Below are 24839 nucleotides of genomic sequence, written 5' to 3'. Positions count from 1 at the left end.
CCACTTTAACACACTACCCCCAACTCCGTGTGCCCTAATCTTCTTCAGCAGCCTTTTATGGGGCACCTTATCAAACGCCTTTTGGAAATCCAAAAACACCGCATCCACCGGTTCTCCTCCATCAACCGCCCTAGTCACATCTTCATAAAAATCCAACATGTTCGTCAAGCACGACTTTCCCCTCATGAATCCATGCTGCGTCTGATCTATCTTTGTCAGGACTTAATAACAAACCATGTTGGAACTCCAACACTCTGAATTGCCCATCATTTCTCTTTCTTATGCACTGTAAAATCCATCACCGAGGATCAGTGGCGATCAATCGATTATACCTACAGGCCAGTGCAACTTGAGAGATGGAAATATGTGTCTCATGGAGGAAGCTACAGGAGAAACAAGATGAGATTGTATGGCTAAGTGATTCTACAACTTCTCTTCAAAACCCTGCAACTGTGAACTCCTCAGCTCAGATTTGGGCTACTGTGTGCAGTGGTTTAAAGATCAGGAACATCCCTGGTTTCTAATGACCTCTACGCTGCTGTACAGCTCTTGGTTCCACAACTGCCTTTTAGCACCTGGCAGATTCACTCTCTCTCCCTTCTCCAAGCTAGCTGCTTGTTTTCACAATGAAGGTTACTGTAAACTTCTTCCTCTAGCTCCAAGTTAGGCAAATCTTCAAACCTCTTTTCTCTCATTAATTCTGTCTCCATCTGATTGCTAGCTCCCACCTGCATTTTGCACAGTTAACGATTAAGTTAGCATTTTCTCTGTTTGAGCTGCAAACCTGGCTAACATTTATCTCCCTTGCTCCTGTGCGTTGCAATTCTCTCTGTCTGTTCCCAAACTGAAATGCTTGTTACCTGCTTCCGTGAACAAATGCACAAATAAATAAACAAATGAACCTCTCTAACTAGATGGCCCATCTCTGTGGCAACATGGCATTCTTGCGATGTTCCAAATAGAAACGTAAACCAATTATCCTTTACCTGCAAATCCAAACCTTTTGATTCTGGGACCTACATGACTAATTATGTCCATGATGGTGTTAATGGTCCTCTCACCAGAGTCCTGGTTCCATGAAGGACCTCCCTTGTTTACAATGTTGCTTTTGGTTTCTTTGACCTAGGGACTACGTGAATAATCCAAACCCCTATTGAAATAATTACAGACCACCTGTCCCTATCAGAAGCTCAAAGATGGGTCATTCATTGCTAAAGTGTACTTCCTTCTAACTCTACTTGTATTAAATAAAAATAGGTTATCCTTTGAAATTGTACTTAACCCACGCCGCCTTGAATTGCAATTGCAACAGCATTGTTTATTAGTTTCTCAACCAAGTCCTTCAACTTAACTTTTAGTTTTAGTAACTAAACTGCCTCTAAAACACACGCATTTTGGAATCAACTGCTTGCAATGCTACATTTCAACAGCACATTATTGATTTAAGTGCTTCAGGAAGTCAGGTTGTTGTGAAAGGTGCTATATAAATGCAAACCTTTGACTTTTATTAAATTATTCCATTTACAAATCCTATATGTGATTTTCTTGGGGGTAATGTATTTTTACACCTTTTGTCCCACTGACACACTTTTTATTAGAGTATTTTTTGATATTTGCTATTATTTCTCCTGAGGCAGCAAATTAGATGGAATAGTGAAATGACCACACGCTAGCTTGGAACCCATAGTCAGTCTTCCAATGAACATGAAGGTGGAAGAGTTGACTTCAAGTATTGAAATCTGTGGATAATGTGAAAAGGCTTATGTAAAGAGTTTGATACAAGAATAATTGGCCTATTGTTTGAATTGCCTAAAAAGCCCTTCTTCCCACTCACCCTACTCACATACACACCTCCATCGTTAGCTGATTGTACAGGTATTATTAAATGGGGACTTGAACCAAATGAGTCCGTGACATGGCCGTGCACCTACCTTCTTCCCAAAAAGAAGACTTGGAAGAACTAGTGCTGACGCTAACTCAGTCTCACGTCATTTTACAAAATGATTTTCCTCCAAAGATGCATGGGTTAGGTGGATTGGTCATGCTAAATTTCCCCTTAGTGTCAGGGGAACTAGCTAGGGTAAATGCATGGGGTTAGAGCCTGGGTGGGATTGCACTGTAGGATTCTATGATTCAGTGTTTTTGTAGCCCCAAACATGTCTGCTATGATGTTGCTGATTACATCATCATCATCGCCCCAGCACATTTACATAGACTTTCTGTTTTCAAATCATACACTCAGTATCACTCTGTGCCTCTAACTGTACCCCAGCTGCGTGCAGGACAATGAAGCATGAAGGAGAAAATGAGATTACTTACCATGGAGTGACCTTCATTCTTCAATGGAAAGAGTCTTCTACTGAGCGCGCCCGACTTCCTTTCCCCTGTGGCATCGTAAAGCAGGACAAATTTAATGCTCGCAGTCGGAGAATACAAATCACTGCAGTAACTAAAATTCTTCTAATTAGTCCTCTTGTGGGACTGCTCACTAATCCAGTTACGTAAAAAGTGTAATGAAGTCAATCTAATTTTTTTCAAATGGAAATTAAAAATGAAAAGCAATTTTGCATTATTTCTCAAGCCTAGCTTTGAAAGGTGCATTATAGTGCCATCTGTAGGTTTACATCTGTACTCTATTGAGTTTGATCTCCGCACTGAATCAAGTGGCCTTCAAAGGAAGGAATGCCGTGGTTAATTGATCAAGGGCTCTTGATTAGGCATTCCTTGTTAACAGTGCATCCTTTCAATTTAGGGAATACAGGAATACATAATGCAGTGCTGGCACATTGTCTTGGTTGGATTCCCCAAAGTTTCCTGCACAAATCCAGTATCTGGAAAGGATGTCTCTAACACACAGTGAGATCTCCTGCACAGGGTGGAGTCTCTCCTGCACAGAGACATGCCTACACTGAGGGAGGAATTTTACACAGAGATGTCCGACATGAAGAGATACTACAACAGCTGGTTCACAGCATTATAAAAGGGGCATACATAATAGCTACCTGAAAAGTTCAAACCGAGGCCTGGAATTTGCACCAATTCGAAATAATCTGGGAGTCTTTTTAAAATGGTGGGTGGTCCCAATTCTGGCATTCCCGCTGCCATTCCTGGGATTTCTAATTTTTAAGAGTAGCCTTTAAAGGTGTTTAGGTCAAATGCCCACACCCTGCGCATCTGCCCTGGCGACCTCCATTATGGGGAGATTACAAGCACACTCTAGTCCTCTGCAAATGTCATGAAGTCAGGCCAGGTTTTCAATTAGTCTGTATGAGGGGATCGTTTTTGAATGGTAAGTGCAAAAGATGGTCCTCATGCCAATGGGTCTGTAGACCTCAATGCTGTAGACCTCAATGACTCTATTACTCTATGTCCCCCATGCACCCCAAAACAGGCCCGTTGGCGCACATGCCAAAGTATTACCTCCAAACAACATTTCTAGTGCTTCATTTCGATATGTGAAGGTATGCCCCCCCAAGGAACCATAGCCTCGAATGGCTCCCCTGCCATGCCAAACTATGGCACTTCCATGCCCATAATCAGCTGCATAGAAACAATGGACACTATAATGACAGTAATATGTGTAAAAAAAAAAGTTGAACAAATCATTTGTTGATAACTTTCACTTTCTTTAAAAAATCCTTTCTACTGTAGGCCAATAAAGTGTCAATCACCCAAACCCTTTAAAGTTTCAGCAACTGAAACTGTAAGTGCTTTGAACCTCTTAAAATTGCTCAGGTGTTTTAGTACTCTAATGGATGTCAGGGCTCTCAGCCAAGAATACATAATGAGGCTTGGCTAAGAGCCCAGAAATATATTAGCTTGTTGAAATACTTACGCCCTAGGAAAAGCATTGCTTGATTAACAGCTCTGCCTCTCTGATTTATGCTACCAATTTCACAATGTTTATTGACACAAGAGGTTTCAAACACTTGCAATTTCAGCTATTGAATCTTTAATGTGACTGGATGGTTGACAGTTTTATTGGACTGTGGTTAACAGGAAATTATTTTGAAAGGAAGTGTAAAGTTATCAATGAATTACATTTTACAGCCTTTTTTACACATCTGACTGCACCTAGGGTTCATTGGTTCTATATGGTGTATTGTGGGCGAATGGGCATAGAGGTGCCATAGCTTGGCATGCGAGTCAATTGGGTGTGGGTGGGGGGGCTATACCTTGGCATGGGGCCACAAGGGAGCATGGAGATTGTTTAGGGGCATAACCTGGTATGAGGACCAGAGGGGAGTTGGCTGTGGGCATGAAGTGGCAAGGATGGGACATGGCGATTGTGTGGGTGTAATGGATAAGGGCTGGAAGATCTTCCTGATTTTATTTTAACTGTTTTTATTTAAATAGCTTGGCTCCCGACCTGCCAACAACCCCTGTTGCTGCCTCCAAACTTTCTCCCAGGTTGGCTGGCCTGATTCTAGCTTGCACCCATCCCACAGTGCCCTCCCCCTCCGCAACAATGGAAATCCTCTTCTGGTTAGCTTTTTTTCCCCGAGGTGAACAAGCTAAACCGGGAATTTTTCCAACTCCCCGTAGCTGTCTCAAGGATGAAAATCGAAGCCCAAAGGTCCAACTTGGGTTAAAGCATTTCCAAAAGAGACGATGCACTAAAATTAATGAGAATATTAAACTGACATTTTGAATTCACCATTCTGTCATAAAACCTTTCCTTAACAGAATCACAATTCGGGTTTTTGATGCCTCCATTACGGCTCCTCAGTTTATTAATATTAATAACCATTTAATCTTAACTGAGGTGTGTAAATAAAGTTGAAGTAATGGATCAGCCAAGATCTAATTGAATGGCTGATCCATTACCTCAAGGAGCTGAATAACCTGCTCTTATGTAACATTTAACATTATAAAGATGTAGTTTATCATCAAGGATTAGCAGGCTCCTGCAAAATAATGTATACCTTGAATATTTATCCTCAGAGTATGTGCTGATTGCTGTAAAACATGTAGCAACACTGAATTCAGCATGTTTCTTGGGAATCAAACCACTTACAATGGAATATGAATTGAGAAAGGGCTAAAAATAATATCTGTTCGTTGTATTTTACCTTGTGCATATAATTACTGCTGACGTTGATTAGTTCAGTATTGAAGAGCTAGATTAATATTGCCTCTAGTCAGTATGTGACCTGTCCGAGCCTGCATCGTGAGATAGGAACATGTATTATCAAGTACACATGTAGCATAATTTGTGTCTGTATTACAAAATGTGACACTTCTCTTTTTGCAAATGAACTGTATAGGCTAAGTGCAAGGCTCCATTTGCAGCACCTACATGTCTGTGTCTTTCCAGGCTGTCTTTACGAGGAGTTAATCGCATAGCAACAAGTCTAAATTATCTTGCAAGAGCTAAAACCATGTGAACAAGGGCACATTTTCATGCTAATATAAAGGAGTAAAACATTTTCATTCAAATAAAACTAACTCTGGTGAGTGTCACAACAGATGTTACAGTCTGTCTTCTAATCTAAAGGATGTTGGGCTGGATTTTGTACCCAACAGTGAATGGGCACTGCTAGCCATTCTTTTACACTTACGCATGCTCATGGACTGTCTATGGACTTCTGCACTGGAAACCTGCTATGATGAGGAAGCCATTTCAACATGGCACCCTCTCCGGGGTTCTGGAACCTGGGTGAATAGATTGAAGAATCCTTAATGAGCTATGCAGGGACTGAGCCAGGCAGTGTAATTAGAATAAGGATTGCAATGTTAAATCAGGTACAGAATGTGAAATCGAGGGAAAGAAAAACTGACTTATGAGAGATTAAGAAAAAGAATTAGAAAAATAATCTCTCTTTGCTTAAATTTCTTTCTTTTTTTAAACAATCTCCAACAACAATTGATATCTGAAAGAATGAGACTCCACTATTTGATACATTATTTTTCAATGCCAGAGCAGTTAAATTAAGATTCATTGTGCCATTAAAGATTTACTTGCACAGGAATGGAAAAGCCCTATCCTTTTTTTGTTGAAGCCGTGGGTTTATATTAGGTTAAATCTCTGGACATATAGCGAAGCTCTTGGAGGATAGGCAACTCGGACAACTTTTTGCTGCCCATGTTGCACTGAGCATATGCACTTGTTGGAAGTTACTGTCCAATTTGCACTTTAATAGTGAATGCTATTAGCCTCAAGGTGATTTCTACAGCAAACTCCAGCCCAATAAGTTTTTTAAAAACTTGTTAGTACAGAACCATTCCATGTGGAAAGTATACAAATTTGAAAACTGAAATCAGAAATTTATCCAGCTTCTCACATTTCTCTTTTCACCCTGTCAATGTTGTTTAATAACTTTCATCATTTTGTAAGCATCCTTTGGAAATTGGTATTCACCAAGTGTACTATAGCATTGTACCTGAGGAATTATTCTATATCTAGGTAGTAAATGGGCCAATCCTCAGGTGTTGATCATCAGAGTACACCTCATCATGTGTATAAATAGTTCAGTGACAGTTCTAAAATGCAAACATTGTGACTGGCCATTCAATCAAAGTCAGTTACCTCCATTACACTTCCAAAATTCTGATACGGAATTATGACACTGCATCATTCTAGCCTTGACTCCAAGCACTTTGCGATTCTGACCTTAGTTTTATAAATGGGAGACTGTATCCCAAAGCCAGGCACCTTTACTGTAAGCCTAGAGCTGTATTAGTTTATTCATAAAAGTAAAATATCAGTGTGCTACATGAATTGGCAAGAGTAATACTATTGTGCCACATGGGAGAAACAAAGATTCTCTCTTAGCATATCGATGATCTAAGTTGGCTATGTTTCAACTCTTTTAAGTAATTAAATCAATGAAGTATGCAATATATGAATATGCAGGCATTTAAAATTTTTAAGCTTCAGAAATCTTGAACATTAGAAATGGATTTATATAAAGTCTGGCAGATTTTAATTACTCCAGAAACGTGTGCAATTTATCATGGTGAATAAATTATTTCCAAGACTAAACATGGAGCAGAGCGTTACAAACAGAAGCTTCTGATATCAGTAGCCCTTTTGGGTTCATGCAGTTTGTGTTAATTTGCCATTGCTCACTGCTTGGTGAGGGTGACTATAGCTTTCACCATAGAAAGCATCATACAATGACTGACTCTGTTGTCTCAGCATTGCCTCCATATTGCACATTGTCCACTCGGCTAGTTTGGCCAAAGTTCAGTTTCTTCAACAACACCTTCCAAGGTGACCTTTACCACCTAGAAGGGCAGGGGCAGTAGCAAGAACATTGGAATACCGCTATCTGCAAATTCCCTTCTAAGTCACACCATCCTGAACTGGGACTATACCGTCATTCCTTCAAATAAAAGCAAAACACTGTGGATGCTGGAAATCTGAAATAAAAACAGAAAATGTTGGCTAATCTCAGCAGGTCTGGCAGAATCTGTGGAGAGAGAAACAGACTTAACGGGCGGGATTTTATGGCCTTGCTTGACCCGAAACTGTAAAATCCCACCCGAGGTCAGCGGATCTTCCCATTGTCTGCCCCTCACCTGCTCCGATTCCCATGGCAGGCGGGGCGGTAAAATTCTGGCAAACGTTTCAAGTTCATATGACTCTTTTATGCCCTTTAGAAAGGTCATATGGACTTGAAACATTAACTCTTTCTTTCTCCACAGATGCTGCCAGACCTGCTGAGTTTATCCAGCATTTTCTGTTTTGATTTCATCATTCCTTTATTGTGGCTGGATCAAAATCCTGGAACTCTGTAATATGTGAATTGTCATGATGTGGAGATGCCGGCGTTGGACTGGGGTAAGCACAGTAAGAAGTCTCACAACACCAGGTTAAAGTCCATCTGACGAAGGAGCATTGCTCCGAAAGCTTATGGTATTTGCTACCAAATAAACCTGTTGGACTTTAACCTGGTGTTGTGAGACTTCTTACTATGTGAATTGTGGCAGTGACTTTTTACACAACAGCAATAATGAACACACAATCTGTTTTAGTGATGTTACTGGTGGGATAAATATTGACCAGGGATAACTCCCCTACTCCTCTTCAAAATAGTACCGTGGGATCTTTTTGCGTTCACCTGAGAGAGCAGACTGGGTCTAAGTTTACAATTTTATCCGAAAAGGTTAAATCAGAACTGCTTGCTTCCGACATTTATCAAACCCAGTTCAATAAGACTTGAATGTAAGCAGTAGTCATGATGTGGAGATGCCGTCATTGGACTGGGGTGGGCACAGTAAGAAGTCTCACGACACCAGGTTAAAGTTCAACAGGCTTATTTGGAATCACAAGCTTTTGGAGCACTGCTCACTCACCTGATGAAGGAGCGGCGCTCCGAAAGTTCGTGATTCCAAATAAACCTGTGGAACTTTAACCTGGTGTTGTGAGACTTCTTACTGTGAACAGTAGTGAAATGGGTTGTAGAATTTATCAAAGGGCTTTGAATATAAATCTGTCGCGAATTAGGTCTGTATTAAACGGGGAAAGGACATTATCAGTACTTCTAACTGCTTTTATTTTAGATACATTGTTCCAGAGAACAGGAATTTTTTTTTTAAAGCAGAGATTATTATATAAAATAGAGAACACAATTCAACTGTTCAAATTTGAGTCCCATTTGTGACAATGCTGTTTGCTACCACAATTTCATTTACTTTTCGGTCCTTTTTCAGAAAAAAATCTATGTAGAATTTCAGCATGTTTTTTTTAAAATGGATCCAGTAATTTGATCCCGAACACTAAACACAAATCTCCCTATTATGCAAAGCCCTCTCCATGTCGCTAAGGACAAAATGACCTGTGAGCAATACAATCAACCCCTGATTAGGCTATTGAGTGAATTAATGAAGTATTTGTTCTGTGCTGATTTTCCGTTACAGCACCTTGAACCGTTTCCAAGCCCTTTAATCGAATTCTGTATGTGGCAATAAATGCCCTGCGACATCAGCTTGTACAAAAAAAAAGCACAGAGGAGTCTTTAGAGAGAAAGTGAATTGAAGTTTTAACTCTTGTGGGCCCAGCAAGTTGTTTTGTATGAGGATGGTGAAAGTAGACATTATATAAAGGGATAGGGCACCCCCTCCTCCCCTCCCCCTGCAAAGGAAAGTAGGAGCTCGTCTGCATTTCTGTATTAATGATCTGATTAAATCCATGAAGCTGTGTATTCCTGTAGTTCTGTTGTGTATTCCTGCAAGTCATTAATTACAGAGAGATACCCAACATACTCCCCATTTCTCATGAAGAGTAATTATAGAAGCCCAATAATTTTTACAGTGTGGCACTTCAAAGTGAGAATGCTGAACTTTCAGAGGAGCTAGTTTTGCAGGAGAACAGTTTTAACCCAAGAGCCTGTGATTTTTAAGTAAGTTGTACAAAGTTCATTGATGTTCATGGCATATCATGACGCTGTTGATCACTGTTTTGAGAACACTTTCATGAAGCTTATTCAAAACTAAGATTGTCACGAGTCGTGCATTGTTTGATCAACATATTCTCCCCTACAGTCATGCATATGCAATCTGCAAATTAAGTTACCTTTTTTTAAGAAATGTTTCAGGTTCAATAAAGTGAGGAGCATAATTTATTTTCAGTATATTCATCACCATCACAGTGCAGGTGGCTGATGTACAAATGGAGCAAATTGATCCAGAATAGAATTAAACATAACGTAATCTTTGCCACGCAAAGGATTGCAATTGTTCTATGGAATGGTCTATACAGGAAGACTTGATTGGTTGGTTTCTATTCACCCCAGGAATGTGGACTACTTTGTCAATCATCTTTTAATTAGAGAATATATCATCCCAAACTTCACGCTCAATCATGAAGAGTTCAGGCTTCGCAATCTATGGAATATTTTCCATTGTTGCTCTCCAGTCAGTGCCTGCCTTTGTACTTTGGAGTTCAATACATGAAAGAATGACACATTTAAGAAGATTGGAGCTTTTGCACATCCACTAGTACATGTAGTAGAGGCAGAAATAAAAACAAAATTCAAGCACCATCTATTTGAATTGCATCTCCTAGTGATAGTTTTGCAATATGTTTTTGTTGCAAATTGTTTCCCTCGAATTATGGTGCATGTTCTGTTATTTACCATCCTCTTGTTTTGAGTAATGTCCTCCTAGTCTCTTTTCAGTTTCAGAAAGGGCTGCTTGGCTGTCAGGAGATAAAAGGCTGAGCCTTTCTCCCCCCTCATTAATACTGTCTTTGTAAAATTACTTGTTAGAATTGATGTCGAACAAACTGCAGCCAAGTACTATGTATGCCAAGACCGATTTCTGTTTGCTCTCAGCATTAATTTAGCTTGAAAGGCATGAAGTTGTTGAATCCATTAGTTTTGAGCAGGCCGGTTTTCAATCTGTCGTGCCAGCCAATTGTGCTCAACGTGAAGAATAGGTTCAGCATTACATCCTGGGTGATCAATTTAAGGTAAAGGCGACCTTCCAAAATGTAACCTTCTGTGGCATTTTGTTAGTTTAAAAAAAACTCTTGAATGGAAATATTACCAGCATTGTAAGAGAATCGTAGCACAATTTATGGTGCAGGGTGCAGAGTAATCTTTCAATAAACCTTTCTGAGCGATGCATTAGAACTGTTGGAAAGTACAGTTGTTTTCTTTAGTATCTTATGTACTTTAATCCAAACATTTTTAAGTGCAAAGCTTGCATTTTTAGACATTTTTTGGTAATTAACAAAATCGGCTATAGAACCATCTGTTTAATAAATTTGAATTACAATATTTTACGCAGCGTTACTAATGCTGTATTAATTGGATTATTTTGTCGGTGTACCTTATATACGCTATGACTGCGAGCTGTTTATCTTGCTATTTCAACCCAGTGTTGTATGGAGATTATAAAAGAGGACATACTAAATGTAAAGCATGATGTAAGCCATGAAGTGTATTGCAAATTTTGCATGCTGTATTTCAGCACCATGTATATAAGGGAAATTTGGTGTTTGAGAGAGCAATGCGTCGACTAAGCAGTGTTTTTCCAGCTGTTGAATAACATTTGTCACTTACTAGCTAAGTGTGTAGCATGCAACTTTGACAGCCTCCCTCCCCACCGATCGTCCGCAGAGTGGCAGCAGTCCCCCCCCGCCCCCCCAGAGGATGATGTGGAGATGCCAGCATTGGACTGGGGTAAACATAGTAAGAAGTCTAACAACACCAGGTTAAAGTCCAACAGGTTTATTTTAATAAACCTGTTGGACTTTAACCTGGTGTTGTTAGACTTCTTACTGTTTTTCTTTCGCGCCCGGGCGCACTGCTTCAGATTTTTTTCGAACTGCGCATGCGCAGTTGAGAGCTCCGATCGTTCCGGCAGCGCTAAGCCCTGCCCACAGCGCGAATCGGACTGGAGCCGGCAAAACACGTATGGGCGCGCTGCAAAGAGGATTCCGGGCTCCGATCCGTATTACGCCCGGATCCTGCCCTTAGGCTCTGATTGGTAAAATCGGGCCCAATGTGCATGTTCATGCCCCACCCTCACATGGTTTACTGTGTATTCACTGTCTCTGCCCATTTCACCAACTCTCTTCAACCTACTTCAGAACTTCCTACCTAATCTCATCTCACCTGTGGAAAACCAGCCCCTTCTATTCCCCTCTTTAGATTGACATTGGTCCTTATTTCTGTTCGAGTTCACTGTTCAGACATTAAGTGGCCTGAATGAGTGGGAAATAGGTGGATTATATTAAAAAAAACCTCTGCACCACCCCAATTTTTGTAATGAATGCATGGCATAGTAATATAACAGATACTGGAATGAAGTCAAATAAAACACAGGCTTCGTTCAGTAGGAATGAAATGGAAAGAAGAAAGAAAGCACTTGCATTTATATAGAACATTTCATCTACTCCTGATGTCCTAAGTGCTTTATAGAACATGGAACATCGAAAAAGTACAGCACAAACAGGCCCTTCGGCCCACAAGTTGCGCCGGTCATGTCCCTACCTACCTAGGCTCATATATAGGCTTACCTATAACCCTCAATCCTATTAAGTCCCATGTACTCATCCAGAAGTCTCTTAAAAGACCCTATCGAGTTTGCCTCCACCACCACTGACGGCAGCCGATTCCACTCACCCACCACCCACTGAGTGAAAAACTTTCCCCTGACATCTCCTCTGTACCTACTCTCCAGCACCTTAAACCTGTGTCCTCTCATAGCAGCCATTTCAGCCCTGGGAAAAAGCCTCTGAGAATCCACCCGATCGATACCTCTCAACATCTTGTATACCTCTGTCAGGTCAACTCTCATCCTTCGTCTCTCCAAGGAGAAAAGACCGAGCTCCCTCAGCCTATCCTCGTAAGACATGCCAACCAATCCAGGCAACATCCTTGTAAATCTTCTCTGCACTCTTTCAATCATTTCCACATCCCTCCTGTAATGAGGCGACCAGAACTGAGCACAGTACTCCAAGTGGGGTCTGACGAGGGTCTTATAAAGCTGCATCATTATCTCCCGACTCCTAAACTCAATCCCTCGATTGATGAAGGCCAGCACACCATGTGCCTTCTTAACCACCTCCTCTACCTGCGAGGCCGATTTAAGAATCCTATGGACCCGGACCCCAAGGTCCTTCTGATCCTTTACACTGCTGGCCGATGAAGTGCTTTGAAATGGAGTCACTGTCGTAAAACAGGAAACAACAAAAGGAGCTGTACTATGGAGCAATACCTCATGGAAGACAAAGATTTTGAAAGCTGGAAGGAAGATTGTAACAGAGTAATAATTTTACAAGTTGACCTGTGGGTCCATCCAATCATTTGTTGTCCCATTTGTCTTGTTCCTTCCTGTTCAGGCGTCTTCTCCCACCATCCAAACCATTAATCTGTTCCACGTACTGACCACCCAAATAATCAATGTAGAGGAGAATTCTGCAGTCTGTGCCAATGGGGTTCAGCGCCAATTAGTAAAGTAACAAAAACCAACTAAATCATTTTGCATTTTATATGTATAGATCCAAGAATTCAACAAAGAGCTTCAGGCTGTCAATGCTGCTGGTTTCTCAGCTTTGACATTTGATGGAACTCCAGGAGCGTCCCTGAAACCGCGGACAAGCAGCAAGTCATATCAGTTCACCACCACTGACCAACTCACTGTGGAGGAACTGCGCAGATGGGCAAATGTAAATCTTTCTATCCACAAGCCAACTGTCAAGCTCTCAGAAGTTAAACCTGCTGAGTACTTCGACTTGACATGTCAACTCATTGCGAAAGCTGTGGTGGATCACTCCTCAGTTCTGCTGAAGGTAAGAGATGTTTGACGCCATCTCTGAATAATGTTAAAAACGAGTGTGATGTTGATTAATCAGGTCCCTATTTTACACCAGCATTTGAAGTTAATGACACACAATTGATACATGAATGTAATGTAAAATGTTTAAAATAATTTCAAATTACTTGATTATTTGATAAATTCATCAAATTGCTGGAGACCGAATTGCAGTTGATTGAAAACAACCCTTTGTGAATCCAGCACCACTCAGTAGAATCTCCTATCTGATAGTTGTGAAGTTGTTAAGTGAGATGAGTTAGTTTTTTTAAAGTTTATTTATTAGTGCCACAAGTAGGCTTACATTAACACTGCAATGAAGTTACTGTGAAAATCCCCTAGTCGCCAGACTCCGGCGCCTGTTCGGGTACACTGAGGGAGAATTTAGCATGGCCAATGCACCGAACCAGCACGTCTTCAGACTGTGGGACGCAACCGGAACAACCGGAGGAAACCCACACAGACACAGGGAGAACATGCAGTGACCCAAGCCGGGACTTGAACCTGGATCCCTGACGCTGTGAGGTAGCAGTGCTAACCACTATCCCACCGTGCCGCTAGGGAGTCTCACTCAGAGGATGGTTGTCTCTGCTCCAAGCATTGTATTCCTGACTTCCAATCACTGGCCTACGACACTGGATAGCCTAATCCTCCATCCAATCCACAGCGTCTGGCCTGCTAACACTTGATGTCAAACAGAAAGTTCATTCATATTTTATTCAATGATGGTACAAGGAACAAATCAACAGACGGACATTTATCCCCTTCCTTTATATCAGGAGAAATTTAATTATGTCAGAGGGTAAAATGTATTTCATGGAAATGGCAATTCCTGACTCTTGTGAGCAGAAATTTATATTCGTCAGCCCCTTCTCCGACCACCATAAAAGCATTACAGCTTAATTGACCTCAAGGGACCTCCTCTACCCTGACATCTTGGGCCAGAACTATTTCAGCATCAAACATAGTCTAACTTGTTTAACGATTATCCTTTCTTTTGTAATTCCTGACTTTGAGACAATGCAATGCTATTCTTATGGTATATGGAATGAATGAATTAATGGGGAACCTATTGGGACATTCCAAGTGTTAGTAATTTAAGGTCATGTTAATACATGCATACATATGAATTGGGAGCAGAAGTAGGCCAATTGGTCCTTTGAGTTGCTCTGCCATTCAATAAGATCATGGCTGATCTGACTGAGGCCTCAACACCAGATTCCAGCACCCAGAACCTTTGACTTCCTTGTTAATATTTGCCAGGTTGTTTTTAAAACCATTTGATTGAATATCAGTCTCAGACCATTCTACTAAGCTGTTGACCAGGGGATTCGTTTTCCTTCTGTGACACTATCTTATTCTCACCTGAAGTATGATAATGTGTTTGGGAAGATTGGTGTGCTAAATATGAAGACCTGGTCTTGGGTATTAATAGCAGTGAAGGATCCTGGCTTATGGATTGGACTGTAATGAAAAATACCTGCTTCCATTCACATCTGCTACTTAATAACTGAGAACAGAAAGAGTCATTGCTTTGTAAACTTTCCCAACTCTCTCTCATTAAAGTCACTGACAGAAATGGCGTCGTGGCCAAGTCAGCCCAATTACAGGAGCAAAATACATGTCTCAGGATGCTGGAAATCTAAAATAAAAACTAAGATGTTAGAAATACTTGGCAGGTCAGGCGGCACCCATGAAGAGTGAAACAGCATTAAAGTTTCAGGTTAATGACCTTACACTGGAACTCCTACCCGGGAGCATGGTGAAGCACAACAAGAAGTTGGGAATGGTGAGGAAATGCAGAACCCGCTATGGAGCCTCACAAAGCAAAATGGTGAAAAGAGAAATCAAGATCAGTCAACCCACTAAAATATACCTGCTGCTCCAATGGGAAGATTAAGATGAAGGGGAATGTGGTCATTAACTGGCATTGTGGGTCCTGCATCAAAGTAGTGGCCTGGAGGGCTTGTGCTTACACAACACCACCTCAGCCATCACCGTGAAGTCTGCAATTCGCCGCTCACAGGAGCTGAAGGACTAATGAGCATGAGGCAGGGAGTCTGATCCCTTCCAGAATTTTATATGTCAGGAAACGAATTAATAAAAGATTGCTGAAAGAAGACATGTTGTTGAAGCGATATTCCTTACACTCATCAGGACAATTCACAAGAATACTAAATGTAAAGGGAACAACAACGAGAAGATTCAGTGTTGATTGCTGTTCCCTTTACTCTTGGTATTCTTGCTAATTGTCCTGATAAGTGCAAGATGAAAAGCTTTGACAACATGTGTCTTTTTCAAGCAGTGTTCAATTTCTGTACTACCAAGCAGCTATTCATAAAGGATTAAAGGAAAAGACAAATTAAATGTGGTTGCAGATTTCAAATGAAGAAGGTCAACGGTCAGGTGTATTTATATTGAGCTGGTCATTTCTCATAATTAGGCTGCCTGTAGATGACTTTCATAGGTCATCCGTACACTGTAGATGGTGAAATCTCTTGTGGTTGATCTAACTGTCCCAGACTGTGTGTGGAACACAGGAAAACAAGATTGTGGTCCAGCACAGTCCTCCACTACAGTTTCGGTGGGGAGGGACTGACTGTTCATGACAATTACGTGATCACATGGGAGGTTTGTGTTCTTGTTGAGGTACTGGTCAACACTCTGTATATGTTATCTTGTTAGGATTGCAAGCTGAAAGTTCACAGATAGTATATTTTGATGGTGGACCTTGACTGCCGGTATTCCTAAAGCAGGAACATGGTCACTGCAGTTAAACATAGCTTTAGCTAATGCTTTGCCTGTGACGTAGTCAGATAGCCTTGCTGTTGATGATAGCCTTGTGGATTGGGTAATTCTAAGCATGGGAGGATTTCCTCCAATGGAGTCTGACTTCTGCCCGAAACTACCTATCATGCAGCTCATGGTGGATCCCCCTGTTCGGTCAAGGAAAGTGAATTTTGAAGGAATAATGAGTGGAGATTTCAATCAGTATGGGAAATGATAATGAGCGAAATACACTACCATCATCAAAAATACTTATCCACCAAATAAAATAGAGAGGCAGACAGAAGAAAAAGTTATCTTGCGAGAAAAGGATTTGATTTGATGTTTGGTTTGATTTATTATTGTCACATGTATTGGTATACAGTGAAAAGTATTGTTTCTTGTGTGCTATACAGACAAAGCATATCATTCATAGAGTGCAAAGCAGAGAAGGAAATGAGTGGGTGCAGGATGTAGTGTTACAGTCATTAGCTAGGGTGTAGAGAATATTGTTCAGTATCCAGGAAAATACGAGAGAGCCCACTGACCAGCAAAGAACAATCTTAATTACTGTTATACATTACTGCTTGGCATTAGCAATTTATTTCACAGCTGAATTTCAGAACCAGCGATCAAGTAATGACCTCAAATGCAAGACATTTTGCTGTATAGAAGCTTAGAAGATGACAGCACAGCATGAAATGAGTTTTGGCTTTTAATAGGAAAGTATGAAAGTCACATCTACCAGGGCTTCAGGTGAAACAAATGGCTTAGTGAGAATGAATCTTACCAATTTGGCTTCTCTCTATGGGTGGCTCTGGGTACCGGCATCTTGATGTAAGTTCTTTATGAAACAATGTGCAATGCATCACTGGAAAATGTAACATCCAGTTCCATATACAAAAGCATTCACATAGCAATAAGTGGTTACAAAACGATGCACCAGTGCATACAATGCTCCTGTTCCCTTCACTGCAGGAAAAACATATACAATGAGTTACTTTTTATCCAGTGAAGCTGCGCTGTCACCTCTGCTCTTAATGTGGAGATGCCGGCGTTGGACTGGGGTAAACACAGTAAGAAGTTTAACAACACCAGGTTAAAGTCCAACAGGTTTATTTGGTAGCAAAAGCCACACAAGCTTTCGGAGCTGCAAGCCCCTTCTTCAGGTGAGTGGGAATTCTGTTCACAAACAGAGCATATAAAAACACAAACTCAATTTACATGAATAATGGTTGGAATGCGAATACTTACAACTAATCAAGTCTTTAAGAAACAAAACAACGTGAGTGGAGAGAGCATCAAGACAGGCTAAAAAGATGTGTATTGTCTCCAGACAAGACAGCCAGTGAAACTCTGTGGGGGTTACAAATAGTGTGACATGAACCCAATATCCCGGTTGAGGCTGTCCTCGTGTGTGCGGAACTTGGCTATCAGTTTCTGCTCAGCGACTCTGCGCCGTCGTGTGTCGCGAAGGCCGCCTTGGAGAACGCTTACCCGAATATCAGAGGCCGAATGCCCGTGACCGCCGAAGTGCTCCCCAACAGGAAGAGAACAGTCTTGCCTGGTGATTGTCGAGCGGTGTTCATTCATCCGTTGTCGCAGCGTCTGCATAGTTTCCCCAATGTACCATGCCTCGGGACATCCTTTCTTGAATCCTCTGCTCTTACACAGAATCCTTGGCCAACACTAACACCAGCCAGTCAAACCCTTTAAACAATGTCAGGGTGACGGGAATTTTTGACTGTGGCTAGAAAGGGGAGGAAGCCCACTGTGACCTGGTTGAGTCCCTCCCCTGTCTTTACCGCCCTGTCCCCTCCCACAGCTGACCACCCAACCTAACAACCCAACTTAAATCTTTGATCAGCCTCCTCTGTCCAGGAAATTTGGGGCTAGAATGTTGAGTACATAAGGTTAATACATGGCAAAGGAGGAGTTGGCAGTAAACAAATCAGCTGAAGTAAAGAGAAACATTGAGGCACCAATCTTGTTGGAAGAAAGAGCTGGGGGTTTGCTGAACTGACTATGCGGAGACACATCAGAAAGGTGATGGGGTAGGTCAAGCCAAACCTAGGTAGTCATCAGTCACAGGGGCGACTACAAAATGTGAGTGGGCAATTTTTTTAATACTTCCAACTGTGAGAAGATGGTCATGGGAGAGGTAAGAAGGTTACTAATGAATATGAAATAGAGGTTGAAAATGGTGAATATTCTGAACTTACAAGGAAAGTGTGAGCAACATGCTCTTTCACCAAATAGAAATAACCTCACGAATGACTGACTTCGATATCTATGAGATGGCTTTCCAAACAGAAGGCCTTTAATTAAGTTTGAAGTTGTAAGGATTTAGGATCAAAGTGGTTTTTGGATAAGAAATTTGACAAGTGAAATATGGATTTTAATACAGAGAAGTGTGAGGTGATGTATTTTTGTACAAAGGACAGGGAGAGGGAATGTACACTCAGTGGGCACAGTTCTAAAGAGTGTGGAGGGGGAGAGGAACCTCATTGTGCATATGGAGGTTGAGGATTCACAGAGGTATATCGCACAGAAGAAGGCCCATCGCCTCTGCACTGGTCAAAGACAAACCACCGAACTATTCTAATCCCAATTTCCAACACTTGGCCCATAGCTTTGTATGCCTTGGCATCACAAGTGCATATCTATATATATTTAAATTGTTATGAGGGTCTCTGCCTCCACCACCCTTTCAGACAGCGAGTTCCAGACTCCCACCACTGTTTGGGTGAAAAAGCTTTTCCTCATATTCCCTCTAAATCTCCTACCCCTTTAAATCTGTGCCTCCCTGGGCATTGATCCCTCCACTAAAGGGAAATGTTTCTTCTTGTCTACTCTATCTATGTCCCTCATAATTTTATACATCTCAATCATGTCCTATCCTCAGTCCCCTTTGCTCCAAGGAAAACAATCCTAGTCTATCCAATCTCCCATCATAACTAAAAGTCTCCAGCACAGGCAACATCCTGATAAATCTCTGCTGCACCCTTTCCAGTGCTATCACATCCCTCCTATAATGTGGATTGCCGAACTGCACACAGTACTCTAGCTGTGGCCTAACCAACATTTTACATAGTCCAGAATAGTCTCTCTGCTCTTGAGGCTTATGTTCTGGCTAATAAAGGCAAGTATACCATGTGCCTTCTTAACCACTTTATCCACCTGTCCTGCTACCTTAAGGGACTGGTGTACCTGCACACCAAGGTCCTCAGTGCTTCCCAGCATCCTGCCATCCATGTGTTCCCTTGCCTTGTTTGTCCTGGCCAAGTGCATCACCTAACAATCATCCACATTGAATTCCATTTTCCACTGATCAGCCTATCTGACCAGCCCATCTCGATCCTCCTGTAATTTAAGGCTATCGTTCCTCACTATTTACCACCACCCAGTTTTCGTACCATTCGTGAACTTACTGATTGACCCTCCTACATTCAAGTATAAATCCTTTGAACAAGCCACAAACAGCAAGAGTTTCAACACTGATCCCTGAGGGACCCCACTGATGTGGAGATGCCGGCGTTGGACTGGGGTAAACACAGTAAGAAGTTTAACAACACCAGGTTAAAGTCCAACAGGTTTATTTGGTAGCAAAAGCCACACAAGCTTTCGAGGCTCTGAGCCCCTTCTTCAGGTGAGTGGGAATTCTGTTCACAAACAGAACTTATAAGACACAGACTCAATTTACATGAATAATGGTTGGAATGCGAATACTTACAACTAATCCAGTCTTTAAGAAACAAAACAATGGGAGTGGAGAGAGCATCAAGACAGGCTAAAAAGATGTGTATTGTCTCCAGACAAGACAGCCAGTGAAACTCTGCAGGTCCACGCAACTGTGGGAGTTACAAATAGTGTGACATAAATTCTGATTCTAGGATCGCATGATAAAGACTCAGGAGGAAAAAAGCAGAAATATTTATGTGAAATAGTGTGACATAAACCCAATATCCCGGTTGAGGCCGTCCTTGTGTGTGCGGAACCTGGCTATCAGTTTCTGCTCCGCGACTCTGCGCTGTCGTGTGTCGCGAAGGCCGCCTTGGAGAACGCTTACCCGAATATCAGAGGCCGAATGCCCGTGACCGCTGAAGTGCTCCCCAACAGGAAGAGAACAGTCTTGCCTGGTGATTGTCGAGCGGTGTTCATTCATCCGTTGTCGCAGCGTCTGCATAGTTTCCCCAATGTACCATGCCTCGGGACATCCTTTCTTGCAGCGTATCAGGTAGACAACGTTGGCCGAGTTGCAAGAGTATGTACCGTGTACCTGGTGGATGGTGTTCTCACGTGAGATGATGGCATCTGTGTCGATGATCCGGCACGTCTTGCAGAGGTTGCTGTGGCAGGGTTGTGTGGTGTCTTGGTCACTGTTCTCCTGAAGGCTGGGTAGTTTGCTGCGGACAATGGTCTGTTTGAGGTTGTGCGCACTGAACCCACTGAACATAGTCTTCCAGTCAGAAAAATACTCGACCATCGCCCTCTGCTTCCTGCCACTCAGCTAATTCTGGATCCAATTCCCATGTGGGACCTTGTCAGAAAAACCTTGCTGAAGTCCAAGAACACTATGTCAAATGTATTATCCTCATCTACACACCTGATTACCTCTTCAAAAAATTCAATCAATTTTGTCAGACATGACCTCCCCTGAGCAAAGTCATGCTGACTGTTCTTGATAAATTCCTGCCTCTTCAAATGCAGATTAATTCTGTTTCTCAGAATTCCTTCCAACATATTCCCCACCACTGAGGTTAGACTGACTGCCCTGTAGTTTCTTGGCTTATCCCTTTCTCCCTTCTTGAGTAATGGTATCACATTGGCCATCCTCCAATACGCCAGCAGCTCTCCTGTGACCAGAGAGGGATTAAAAATTATTGCCAGCACCCTCCCTTGGCTCACTCAACAGCCTGAGATACATTTCATCTGGCCCTGGAGATTTATCTACTCTTAAGCCTGGCAGACCACTCAGGACCTTCTCTCTGTCTATGTTCATTTATTTAATTGAATCACAGTCCTTCTCCCTGATTTCTATACCCACATCATCTCTCTCACTAGTGAACACCAACACAAAGTATTCATTTAGAACCCTGCCTATGTTCTCTGGCTCTGGACACAAATTACCACTGTGGTCCTTAATGGGCCCTATTCTCTCCCTAGTTAGTTAAAGTAACTGTAAAACGACTTAGGATTTTCCTTTATTCTACCTACCAGTATCCTTTCATGTCCCCTTTTTTTGCTTTTCTATTTTCCTTTTTAAGTTCCCTCTTGCCACATTCTAAACTTCTTGAGGGCTTCTGCTGTTTTGAGCCCTTAATGTCTTCCATAAGTATCCCTTTTTCTCTTCATCCAATGCTGTATATCCTCCATTATCCAGGGTTCGCTGGATTTGTTGATCCCACCCTTTTTTTTAATTGAAAATGTTGGCCCTGTACTCTGCCTATTTGCTTTTTGAATAATTCCCACTGTTCCATCACCGATTTACGTAAAGGTTTTGCTCCCAGTCCACCCTTCGATTTCAGGCCTATCCTTGTCCTTTTCCATAACAACCTTGAATCTAACGGAGTTATGATTACTGTCTGCAAAATGTCCCTCACCGATACTTCAACTACTTGCCTGCCTTTGTTACCTAAAATTAAGTTCAGGATTCTCTTGCAGGACCTTCTTTGTACTGGCTTATAAAGTTCTCCTGGGCACATTTTAAGAATTCTACTCCCTCTAAACCTTTCGCACTATGACTACCCCAGTTAATGTTGGGGAAGTTGAAATCCCCCACTATCATTACCTCATTACATTTACACTTCTCTGAAATTTGCCTACATATCTGCTCTTCTATTTCTCTTGGACTGTTAGGGGACCTATTGACTCCTTTCATTAAAATAAATTCCATCCAGTATTGCCAAACTCCCTTGTGCCTTTACTGGCCGATAACCTCTATGCCTCCCTGACTCACTTGCTGTCTCTTCTAATTTTGGCTGTGTATCTTCCCCTCCTGAATCTTTTCTCAGGATCCCACCGCCCTGCCAAGTTAGTCTAAGGTGTTCAGGTGCATAGCTCTTGAAGGTGGCAGACATATTGAGAGAGTGGTTTGAAAAACATGAGATGTTGGGCTTCATAAATAAAGGTATTGAACACAAAAGCAGGGAGTTTAGGTTGAACCTTTATAAAGCTCTGGTTGTGTCCAATTCTGGCCACTACTTTAGAAAGAATATGAAGGCCCTGGAAAGTATGTCGAAAAGATTTACTGGAATGGTTTCAGGGTTGAAGAATTTTGCTCCAAGATTAGACTGGAGAGGCTGGGGTAGATCTTGAAGCAGAGAAGATTTAGAGAAGATTTGATAGCTGTGTATGAGATTGTGACAGGCTTGGTTTAAGGCAGACAAGGAAAAATTGTCCCCACCCACTGACAGCACAAGGACTAGTGAATATGGATTTAATGTTTTGGGCATGAGATGTGGGGGGGATGTGAGGAAAAGCTTTTTTTACACATTGAGTGGTAATGACCTGAAACCCACTACCCACTGCTGGTGGTGGAAGCAAAGATAACCAACCATTTCAAAAGGAAATTGGGTAGGCCCTTTAAAGAAATAAATTCACAAGGCTATGGGGTCATGTTGGTCAATGGGGCTGACTGGATGGAGAGTCAGCACAGGCTCAGTGGGCTGAAAGGCCTCCTTCTCTCCAGTTAGTAAATGATTCATCATGGAATCCTACAGTGCAGAAGAAAGCCATTTGGCCCATCGAGTCTGCACCGACCACAATCCCACCCAGGCCCTATCTCCATAACCCCATACATTTACCCCAGCTAGTTCCCCTGACACTAAGGGGCAGTTTAGCATGGCCAATCCACCCAACTCGCACATCTTTGGACTGTGGGAGGAAACCGGAGGACCCAGAGCAATCACACGCAGACACGGGGAGAATGTGCAAACTCCACACTGGCAGTGACCCAAGCCGGGAATTGAACCTGGTTCCCTGGTGCTGTGAGGCAGCAATGCTGCTCCAAAACAGTCACTGCTGCCTTGCTGTCATGGAACCTGACAGCTCCCCGTCAGGGAATTGAACCCTGGTGTCCCGCATGACAGGCGGGGATACTAACCACTATACTAACGAGGAATTAAATTGTCTGGGGTGCTGGAAGTAGATATACTCAGCGGTGTTGAGCCCACTACTGTTTTAAAATCACATCAACAACCTAAATTCAGAAACGGAGTACAAGGTAGTCAAATTTAGAGACAATACCAAAATAAGAGGGTCATTGAAATTGAAGGGGCAGCCTAAAGATTACTGAATAAATTGGACAAGGCATGCTGGTGGGCGCAAAAACGGTACTTAAAATTTAATATGGACAAGTGTGAAGTACTGCATAAAGGGTGAATTATCATCGTCACACACCAGGAATGTGTTAAAATATTTAAGGATAAAGTCAAAAGAGATCCATGAGTGTTAGTTTTACAGTCAACAACCAACAAACCGAATTGAACGCTGTTTAATGGAACCAAGGTAATACAAGTCAACAGAAGTCGTGATTGAGACTGTGCAATGACGTGATCACACAGAATCAGTCCAGCCGTGGTCACTGAAGCACAGATGAGATAACAATGAGTTGGAGGCAGTGCGGAGAAGAGCCCCAGGTCTCTGGGTTGAAGCTCTGAGTTATGACTAAACATTAGCAAAATTTGAGCTTTTTCATCCCGAAACAAGTTACATGAAATCAGTAAGGGAGTGAAAACAGCAGGCCAGATTTCACAGTCAGTGTGCTAGCTGCTGATATCCAATCAGTCTACACACCTATCTGCTACGATGCCCATGGGAAAATCTTGGTTGCCTTGAGAGAGGAGGACTCCCTCCCAGTAGCAGCTGCGTAGGGCCCAGCAGTGTTGTGTAGCACAGGTATAAACAGCTGGCAGCTGAGCGCATGGCTTCTCATCACTGCAGCACAAGAACTGTACAAAACAGCCAAAAAAAACCACTCAAAAATCAGATGTAGTAGACACGATTGATTTTACAAAGTTTAAACATTTAAACAGTTTAAAACAGAAAATAATATTGATCAGATCCATTATTTTTTTTAAATGTCAGGTGGCCATGCTAAATTGCCCCTTAGTGTCAGGGGGACTAGCGAGGGTAAATGCATGGGGTTATGGGGATAGAGCTGGATAGGATTGTGGTCGGTGCTGACTCGATGGGCCAAATAGCCTCCTTCTGCACTATAGGGTTCTATGATTATAGAAATTGCATTAAAATGTCATAGATTTTATTTTTTAGTATGATTCATCAGAACGTTAATAATTTTCATGTTTAAAAAAAATACATTTCAAGGATTTATTCTGGGCCTCCTCATTCAGCATTTGCAAATTGTGAGGAGGCCCATTTGACAGCTCTCTGGATGCACCTACACCACATGGACTGCAGCACTTCAAAAGGTGGCTCATCACCACCTTCCCAAGGGCAATTAGGGAAGAGCATCACCAATGACGCCCACATCCCATGAAGGAATAATTAAGAAATGCCTGGAATTATCAGGTCTAAAATTTTAAAAATGTAATTAGTTTGTGATTAATGGGCAATTATCCCAAATTTGTGCTTGTTCCCAAACCATTGAGAGTAGTGTCGGTTAGCCCATCGCTAAACCGCTTTGTGTGCCACTGTCATGTTGCACCCTGGAAGGTATGGAACCTCACTGACATCCAATAATAGCGAACACTGAGTAGATTCTTCATGCAGAGAGTAGAAAGGACTCCCGGATAGAATGACGGAGGTGAATACTCTGGAATCATTCATAATCCAATGTGGAT

General features: G+C 42.0%; 1 protein-coding gene, 1 non-coding gene and 1 pseudogene across 2 annotated transcripts in view; 2 read left to right on the top strand and 1 right to left on the bottom strand.

Annotated features, from left to right (window-relative positions):
- Positions 1 to 24839, top strand: part of pot1 (protection of telomeres 1 homolog) — a 373135-nt gene that overhangs the window by 243722 nt on the left and 104574 nt on the right. The window contains exon 9 of the mRNA XM_078221203.1: positions 12956 to 13246. Coding sequence (XP_078077329.1) covers positions 12956 to 13246 — 291 coding nt within the window. The remainder of the gene's footprint in view (positions 1 to 12955; positions 13247 to 24839) is intronic.
- On the top strand, positions 15029 to 15310 carry LOC144499126 (large ribosomal subunit protein eL43 pseudogene; annotated as a pseudogene).
- trnad-guc (transfer RNA aspartic acid (anticodon GUC)) lies at positions 23086 to 23157 on the bottom strand. The gene has a single exon. It is a non-coding gene; the product is annotated as a tRNA-Asp (tRNA).

This window comes from Mustelus asterias, chromosome 9, assembly GCF_964213995.1.
Source record: "Mustelus asterias chromosome 9, sMusAst1.hap1.1, whole genome shotgun sequence".
Taxonomy (NCBI): domain Eukaryota; kingdom Metazoa; phylum Chordata; class Chondrichthyes; order Carcharhiniformes; family Triakidae; genus Mustelus; species Mustelus asterias.
The sequence above is the reverse complement of the archived record's forward strand: the minus strand, read 5'-3'. Positions and strand labels throughout refer to the sequence as shown.